Raw genomic sequence first — 9,977 nt, 5'->3', positions numbered from 1 at the left:
CTTCGGGGTTTTTGATAGAAGCTTCTCTAACATAGGTTGGCTGCCCTGGAGCTTGTCCTTATAGGTTTCTTGTTCTCTTTTTTCCTTTGCAGACTTGCGTCCTCTTGTAGATCTTCTAGGAGAAGACTGAGATTCACCTATTTCCCCTTCTTCCTCTGATTCCTCGGACTCTTGAGTTTCCTCCTCCTCTTCTGATATCCTCCCTTTGGATCTCTCTGGAACACTTTTGGTGGAGGGGGAGGCTTTAGATGGAGAGGCCTCCTTTGGGATTTCTGTCTCCTGGGTGGTCATGATTTCAGATCCAAGGACCTTGAATTTATTCCCTTGACTTTCGATGGATGGTTTCTGAGCAGGACCCGCTTGAGGAGCTTTAACATTTCCATTTGCATTCTTCCTGTGAGAGGTTTTGGAGTGCTTTTGCTGATTCCATCCTTCTTCCTTCCCTTTTTCTTCCACCCCTTTGGACGGGTAGTCTGTGGCAAAATATCCGTAAACGTGACACTTCCGGCATTTGAATAGCAGCTGCTCATAATCCAGTTTTTGTACATGAGTCCAGGGACCTACAACTATTTTGATAGCTTCCGGTAGTCCGACCTCCAGATCTACCTCCACACAGATTCTGGCACAATCATACTCATCTTTACTGTTGGCCTTGTCTATAAATTTTCCAAGGGTATTTCCTATGTGCTTTAGAGATTCCCAGTTCCAGCAGTGACCTAGAAGATTGGGGAGTCTCACCCACACCGGGACCACTGTAGGCGCATCCACGGCCGGATCGAAGTCTGGTGTCCACTTATTTAAATACAGCCCTTGGGGGCCCATGAAGTAGGGACCATTCCTGAAAATGAGATCTTTGTCCCCTTTTGCAAAGAATTCAAACAAAAAATATCCTCTCCCAAGGAAGTAAGAGGTTACCTTGTTTTTTATCAAAGGTTCCTAGTTCCTGGTGACCCAGTTCTCGCTTGATTTCGAGGAAGGCCAAGTCCTGTAAACTAACCAACTAGTGCATGATCTGCCGGAGACAATGCTACTTGGATCGGTCCTTCTGGCGGAAGGGCAATCTCAGGGATATCTTCGAGCTTTTTCACAAACTTTGTAGCTTCCATTATCTTCTTCTTTGGCAATGAGGCCAACAATGATTTGAACGCCTCAGTGGCAGAGAGCGGAGGAGGGGAGGGAGGCCCCTGAGGGGGAGTCGGCTCCTCCATGGAGAACCAGCAGTCCCAGCCAGGCCGGCCGCAGCCTGCAGCAGGGCCCTCTTGCAGTCCCAGACCCAGCCTACTCGCAGAGCGGATCTCGCAGGTTGCAGAGCTGAGATGTAATTTAAGGGTCCAGAGGAAAGCTCAGCAGTAGAAGGCTGCCAAGCCCAGAGCAAGGAGCAGAGATCAGCGCGGAAGGAACTAGCCAAGAGGAAGGGAGGGATGCAGCCCGATAGCAGCAGGCTGCCAGGAAGGGCTGCTGCAGGAGGCAGCGAGAGGCGCAGGCTAGGTCACGGGTGCGCAGAGATACTCCATTATTTCACTTTTTATTAACTTAAATAATTCTAAATTTTATATATTTTAAAAATATTTTTGTAATATTAATATTTTTTAATAGGGAAAAATAATTAATTAAAAGATGTCTTAATCACAAAAAGAAATTTCAAGTAGATCATAATACTATAAGATAAACTAACAACAATCATCAACCTTTTTAAAATCTTTATCATTAATCAAACAATTTTTTTGATTTAACTAAAACACCAAACAAAATATTTTTCAGATGTCCATATCTTCTTAACCTCATTCATTAGCATTAAAAAAGGAAAAAAAAACAAAGAAAACCACAGAAAGCAATCTCCAATACATCATAACAATACATCATAATACTCTAAGATAAACTAACAAAAATAATCAATCTCTTTAAAATCTCTCTCATCTGTAAAACACTTTTTTTTTTAATTTAACTAAAACACCATAAATATTTAGGATGTCCCTATCTTCTTAACCTCATTCATTAGCATTTAAAATAAAGAAAATATTCAAAAAGTGTGACACTTATTTTAATAAGATAAACAACACAAAAAAACAAAATAAACTTTCTAACACAGTTTTTAATAAAAATACATTTTTAATTAAAAAATAATATATGAAATGATCATCTCATTTATTATCATTCATATATATAGAATAGATAATATATAAGATATTCATTTCATTTATTATTATTCTTTTATATATATATATATATATAAAGCTATTCTATATGATTATTATTATTCTTATATATATGATTAAGAAAGAAAGAATAGAATCCTTTGTACCTAACTTTAATTTTTACAAATAATATAAAATGATTGAGAAAACTTTAATTCTCACAATAATATAATATGAAATGTTAATAATTGAATAATATTAACAATATATATAGATTAACCAAAAAAAATCATTTTCTTAACATACTTTTAATTCGATCAAAATATTGAATAAAATATTGATAAAATCTCTCTTTCCACCTTTTTTTTATTAATATTTTAAAAAATTAATATATTATAATATTTATGTTAATAAAATTAACAATTAAATTAATAATAATATTAATTTTTTCCAACTTTATTATTTGATAGATATTATTCTCTTAATTTTTATTCCTAAAATTTAAATATCGTCAAAGATGCCAGCCTCTTCCGAACCTCATTCATTAGCACTTAAAATTGCGCGCTCGACACACTTCTCGTGTATCCCCGAAGCACCGGAAACACCTTAGGGTGTGGCGTGGAGATTCGGCAGTAGGAATATCGTACAATCAAAAGGACAGAACCAGGTTCGAAACTTAATTCAGAAGTAACAATGGATAAATTCCTATCAGGATTGTCCACTTGATATGTCTCTCTGCCCACTTTAATTGTTTTCAAGAGTTATTAATGAAATTTCACTTCTTATTATTTAAATTAAATTTTAAATATATAAATAAATGTTTATTATAAAAATTTTGAAAATTTTTTATGGAGTATGTTTTAAAACTATTTTTTTTAATTAAGAGTTTGTGTTTTCTAAATATAAACAAATATGGTAATGGTCTAAGATCGGGGCCACTTGCAGGTTTTTCCATGTGGCATGGTTTTTCTTGAGTAAGAGTGATGAGTAAGCTTGCATTGGTGGATATTAGCAAGTGATAGTTGTGCCCAATGTGGCATGGTTTTTCTTGAGTAAGAGTGATGAGTAAGCTTGTATTGGTGGATATTAGCAAGTGATCGTTGTGCCCACAAATCAACTAAGTTATGATAGATTTCCCACTATCTAACAAATGCTGATTTCTTCTTTAAACATTGAAATCATATCATTCAAACATATATCTTAAGGGTCATTTCACGTGGCATGATTTTTCGTAAATAAGAGTGATTAGTCAGGTTATATTCACCAATAACTAGTAATAGTTGTGAATAACTAGTAATAACTTTTTGGAAAGTTTTCCCTTTTATTTCCTACAATGCCCCAAGTGTAAATGTGTTAGAAAACCTGCACAGATGAAACTGACACACAGAGCTTTGCAGAGCAAAAACACTAAAAGAAAATCAAAAGAACAAAAGAATGATTCATTAGAAAATAGGTTACAATGCTCATGATATAGCATTACTGGGTGAAGATCCCAAGGTAATGCACCATAATGGTGATCAAGGAGAAGACTCAACACATACAACAAGTTCCGGGGAGAGCTAGCCAGTTGCGGAGTGAAAGAAGGAGCAAATCAGGAAGTAAATCATGCAGAAGAACTAACGAGTTGCGGAGTTAAAGAAGGAGCAAATCAAGGAGTAAATCATGCAAAAAGAATCTTGCATGTAGTCCCATGCTCTAACTAAGAGTCCTCATGTAGGTGTGTAGTAGTTCCAACACCAAGGATTTATTGAAATCATAAATTTAATGGGATTCTATCTAGAAATCAGTTGGAAACTTAAAAAAATTTCACTTAAAGAGTACTCCTTAATAGTTGTCTTCACTGCTTTGACAACTAAATTATGGTAGTTTTTCCATTGGAATATATATATATATATATATATATATATATTTTCAATAAATTCTTATTTTCCTATTTAATTTTAAGTAAATTTGATATAAAATACACTTTCAATAAATTCTTATTTTCCTATTTAATTTCAAGTAAATTGGATATTAAATATATTTTAGGGAAAAAAGCACTATATGCCTACCAAATAACTTTTATAATTTGGTGTAAGTCTTACTATTACAATCTTGTGGTGGTTGTGCCGTGTGCTAAGAGAACAAGACATGTTAAAATATCCAGTCAAGATGAGATCTCAAATAATAACTTCAACATATTAAATGTCCCTCCTCAAACCACAAGTCAAATTTGGTAGATCACAGACAACTTGATAAACCAAAAAAGAGCTTGGGTAACCTACTAAACTGATTTGCTGATCAGAAACAATATTCTTGTCACGGCGGGTCGTAAGGCTGCTAAGTCGATGCGATATAAATTTCCGTGAAGGCACGTTCGATTGTTCGATTTATATGCCGATCATTATGGGTAACGAATAACTGTAATAATTTGACGTGCCGATTGGAAACTTTATTCTGCTTTTGGTGGGCTTCTTCTTTAAATTCATGACTAATTGCAGTTTTAACATCGTCACAGATATCATCAGACACAAGCATAGAAGCAGCAGAGAATTGCCATGGCAGCTGACCAGTCTGCAACTACGGCCAAGCCTAAGGCTGCTAATTCCATCACCATAAAACTGATGGTCAGTAAGAGAAGTGGCAAGATAATGTACGCAGAAGCAGGGAAGGATTTTGTTGATCTGCTATTCAGTTTTCTCGTACTGCCAACTGGGGCCATTGCCAAGCAGGCGCTGGTGTCCAAGGATAATAAGGAGAAGGATGACACAAAAGTTTGCTGCATCACAAATCTTTATAAGAGCGTGGAGAGTCTCTCTCCGTCGTTCATGAAAGGTGACAAAGCGGTTTTGTTAGACCCAAAGGTTTTCTCCGCAACCTACACCAGTGACACATTGAACATTAAATCTTCTACTCCAGCTCCAGCTTCCAAGTATTATGTGTGCCCCCGTACAGGGCACAGCGGTACACACGGTCTCAGCACCCAAAATGGGACGGTAAACTGTTCCTCCTGCGGCCGTGCGATAAACTGTGAAGTGAAGTTGGAGGACAAGCCCCTCGCAGCCACCAAAGATTCAGTACGTCCTACGGGATATGTGAAGAAGACTGTCAACTTTTTCATCACAGACGACTTAAGTGTAATTCCATCTGGTTCCACTGCCACAATAGTTCAGTTGTGGAATAAACTCGATGTGAAGGAGCCGACGGAACTGGAAGAGCAGAATGTCACAGTTGGCCCCAACGAGGTATTCAATTCTGTTATAGCACCTTTTCTCACTCATGGCGCACACAGATTGGTATTGGGTACCTTAAAACAAATAACCAGTTTTGTGTTAATATTTGGGTACAGGTGACAGGCCTGCTAAAAGCTGCCATGGTTCACAACACAGTTCTAAATGCAGTCTTCAAAGCAGAGCGTAAAGTAAGTATATCCCGTTAAATATTAAGCATGATGTAATAAATTATTTTTTTATTCTTATCTTATAACTAATTACTAGTTATTTAGGGTCATCCAAATTTAATAGTTAATTCACTGATTTTCCATTTTATTTATTAACATAGATTTATTTTAATCCTAGATTTGTATCTCAAGGTATTTGATCCCTCTTGATAGATCCTCTTGATAGATCCTGATTAAGATGAATATAAGTTTGTATTAATATTAATTTTTTAATATTAATATTAGATGTTTTTACGTAGTATGATAACAAAATTATAGACATAAATTTGTATTGATAATAATTTTTTAATATTAATATTAGATGTTTTTTACATAACATGATAACAAAATTAATATTTTCAAATATTACAATTTTGACCTGAAAATATTTATGTCATTAAATATTTCTATATATCCATATTATATGGTTTTTCCTTTTAAAAATTCATTTTATAAATATTTAATTAAAATAAATATTAAAAAATTTTGGAGCAAAATTTTAGACTTTTGTGTTAAATTTTATTATAGTTTTTTATTTATATAATTCTTTTCATTTTTATTTTAGATAAATATTAAATTTTATTATTTTTAATATTATTCTATTAGAAATAAGACATACTTACATATCACGTACATACAATACAATACAAAACTGTAAAATAAACTTCTAAACACAATTATCTATTAAAAATCACTTTAACCGATTATTAATTTACTATTAAAAATCACTTTAACCGATTATTAATTTACTACATCATGTTTGTTATTACTACACAGTCTTGTGATTTAAATTGAAAAATCATCGCCAATTTATTTTTGTGCACTGTAACTGACTTTGGTTGCCTTTCCTTTGTATGAAGTCTTCGACTACCACGGACATGGGGACAAGTGGAATATCGCTGCAGGAACTTGTAAAATTGCTGAATGAAGCCCAGAAGAATCGTAGCAGCGACAAGTGACCGATCAATATATATATATATATATATATATAAATAAAAGCTTTGAAGGATGTTCGGTCAGTACCGATAGGAAGAAGTTGAATATATGTTGGCGACCAGTTTCTCTGGTGTTGTTTGCCATACGGTAGTATGAATTAAATAAATGAATCGATACTCTCTTGTCTACGATTCATAACCACTTTATATATCTCAGTATCACTATGAATTTGATATAAAAAGTTTTGTAAATATTATTTTGGATAATATATGGTAAATATTTTTTTCCTATTTTTGTTTTATTTTTTCTGAATAATAAAAAAACTTTTTATTAAATTCTCTCAAAAAAATCTACACTCATTTTTTTCTCTTAAAAATTTATGTGTCTTTTTTTAAATTTAAATCTAAAATAATTTTAAAATTTATTTATGTAAAATCTTTTCCTAATACATAAATACACATATAGGAAATTGATATTTTATAGGAAAAAAAATCGATAACTTTTATTAAAAATAGAGTCGTTTTCACAAATTCTCTTCTTTCTTTCTTTTCTGTTGTTTTTTCAGACATTTTGACAAGAGTAGAATTGAAAAAGAAAAATATATTCCAATTTCAGAATTATTTCAATTTCCTTTTCTTCTGTATGCACCCAAGATTATGCTTCACCCATTTGGGTTATCCAAAAAAAATACATAAGAAAGATAATAAGATTTAGTATCAGTATCAATGTTAATAACTCTGCCTTATGACTTGCTTTTAAAATTGAGATCAATCATAACATGGGTCATCCAAACATTCAAAAAAGAATAGATGAGAAAGATTAAGATTTAATATGAGCATTAATACTAGTAACTCTACTTTATGACTTGCTTTTAAAATTGAGATGAATCATAACATGCATTTCCTCCAGGGAACATAAAAATTGTTATTATTCATATATCCACAGGTCTAATTTATATAATTTAAATAACTCATAAATCCAGTAAAGATGAATTTTCTCTTTTTTCTTCTTTTTTTTGGGTCTGTTGCAGGCACGCCATCCCTCACCTATCTATTTGTGTTTGGGCATGTATTGCCTTTAGCTATGCTAGCAAATGAACAATCCATGTTTCTAAACTATGAATGTGCCTAAATTATATGAATTATAATCCCCTCACCTATCTATTTGTGTTTGGGCATGTATTGCCTTTAGCTATGCTAGCAAATGAACAATCCATGTTTCTAAACTATGAATGTGCCTAAATTATATGAATTATGGATTATATTTCATCTGATGTACTACGTTAATCACCTATATTGAGAACTGGAATTATTTTTGTCCAATTATTTGGTATTTGAATCATATAAATTGTATGGCTGAATTTTTGTAATTTTTTTTATGTTTGGATAAATTTAGTAATTATGTTTAATTATATTATTTAGATATAGAAATGTTTCAAATTTCTTTGTTTTTCTAGTCATGTTTGTGTTTAGTGTAGATTTCAAAATATTTAGAATAATTGGAGATAGTTTAAGTTTTTTATTTTGCTAATTATTTTTATGTTGACTGTAAATTTGAAAAATATAATCTAGCTAACAAATAAAATAATATTTTCCTTAAAAATAAAGTGATATTATTTTGAGTAAAATTATAATTTTTTATTATTTAAATTTGAACAAAATTAAAAAAAAAAATACTAAAAAAAATCATTTTATTTATTAATTAAATTATGATTTCAAAATTTTATTAAAGATAATAACTTTAAACCGCCCAAAGAAAATCGATAAGACCATTTTACAAAGCTAGTGCCATTTCAAATTTTTAACTTATTCAACTTATTTATCCCAAAATATATAAAAACTTTAAATTTCAAATCAAAATAAAACATGTAACAAGCTATAATGCTGATCATCGAGATGGATGATAAAATCATGGATATACTTACGACCATTGTAGTAAAATAACTTAAACATTTAATTTAACTGGTGTAATAACTTACGGATTTAATTTTAACCGGTGAAATTGTGAAATAAAAAGCGAAAATAATTTGATAAAAATCCTTATATTAACAGTTTTAATTATAATTATAAAAATACCACAGTTGAACAATATTTATATGTTTCATGACGAGAAAGGGTGACGCCTTTGGTTAATATTTTTGGAATCATATTTCGGATTGCTGAAAAGGCACGGTATTCGCGCATTTGACATTACAGGGCATGTTATTACTGTAAACTATTGCAATTTTAATTGACAAGCATAACCAAACATCTCATAACCCAATTTATTAAGTTGCACTGGTAAGATTGCCGTTCCCTTGTAAGAATTAATCCACTAGAGTGGACATGGAAGCAAATTGAATTGCGTTAAAATTGACGGGAAGATAAAATTAATAATGTGATTTAAAGTTTATTTGGGTAGTTTAATAAGTAATGGTTGTGAAAATGAAGTTTTATTAAATTTGATTTAAATCTTATCTTATTTTAAATGAGAAATTAGACATGATAAAGATATAATCTTACTAAATTAAAAAAAAAAAAATTAAAAAATATATATAAATGAATTTAAATATCTCATAGCATCAATTCAATAATATAAATTTAATATTTATGTTTCTAAATTTAAGTTAATTTATATAAATTTTATTTTGAAAATTATTAATATAAATGTTATAATAATAATAATATTTCATTTTTATAATGTTAATATCAAATTTTAATAATAACATAGAATTTTAATTTTAAATTTTTAAAATAAATATTTTCTTAAAATATTTAAAAATATGTTTCTAAATTTAAGTTAATTTATATAAATTTTATTTTGAAAATTATTAATATAAATGTTATAATAATAATAATATTTAATTTTTATAATGTTAATATCAAACTTTAATATTAACATAGAATTTTAATTTTAAATTTTTAAAATAAATATTTTCTTAAAATATTTAAAAATATAGTAATATCTAAAGGAAAAACAGAAAAATACGCTTTTACTCGCAAGGAAGAAACCAGCCGTTTTTCTTCGTGCATCACATATAAGTGAAGTGTTCTCTTTTATGACGATATCTTTGAACAATTTGAAATAAAAAAAAAAATTTCCTACCTCAACTCATTAGAAATATTAAATTACATTATTGTTATTTTTTGGGGGAGAGGTACATATTGAATAATTCGTGTTGCTCATCTGAGGTACTTTAGAAGTAGTGAGGTATGGACTGTATTATTTCAAATGTTATTGTTTGGTTAAATTTACAGCATTTTAGTTAATTTTATATTTACAACTTTTTATATGGTCCAGATTAATGTATTTTAATTAGATTGGAAAGATATTAAGGTAAAATAAAATTTTAATATAAAAATTATATATACATACATATTTATTTTATATCTATTTTTTTATAATTTATAATAATATTTTGAAAAAAAATATTTTTTTTATATTTTTTATATTTTTTAAATTTGAAGTCTAATTATTTTGTTTTCTTTCCTATCTTTATTTTTTATAAT

At 30.2% G+C, this 9,977-nt stretch overlaps 1 protein-coding gene across 1 annotated transcript; it reads left to right on the top strand.

The window, feature by feature from the left end:
* Window positions 1–4,613: 4,613 nt before the first annotated feature.
* Window positions 4,614–6,691, top strand: LOC149221045 (uncharacterized). The gene is made up of 3 exons (XM_089384986.1): window positions 4,614–5,359; window positions 5,464–5,535; window positions 6,414–6,691. The coding sequence occupies exons 1-3, from the start codon at window positions 4,673–4,675 to the stop codon at window positions 6,510–6,512; spliced, it is 858 nt and encodes a 285-aa protein (XP_089241112.1). The 5' UTR covers window positions 4,614–4,672; the 3' UTR covers window positions 6,513–6,691.
* The last annotated feature ends 3,286 nt before the right edge of the window (window positions 6,692–9,977 follow it).

Source organism: Pinus tabuliformis, chromosome Q (assembly GCF_031772625.1).
Source record: "Pinus tabuliformis cultivar Carrire ecotype Pingquan chromosome Q, CPIR1, whole genome shotgun sequence".
Taxonomy (NCBI): Eukaryota; Viridiplantae; Streptophyta; class Pinopsida; order Pinales; family Pinaceae; genus Pinus; species Pinus tabuliformis.
The sequence above is the reverse complement of the archived record's forward strand: the minus strand, read 5'-3'. Positions and strand labels throughout refer to the sequence as shown.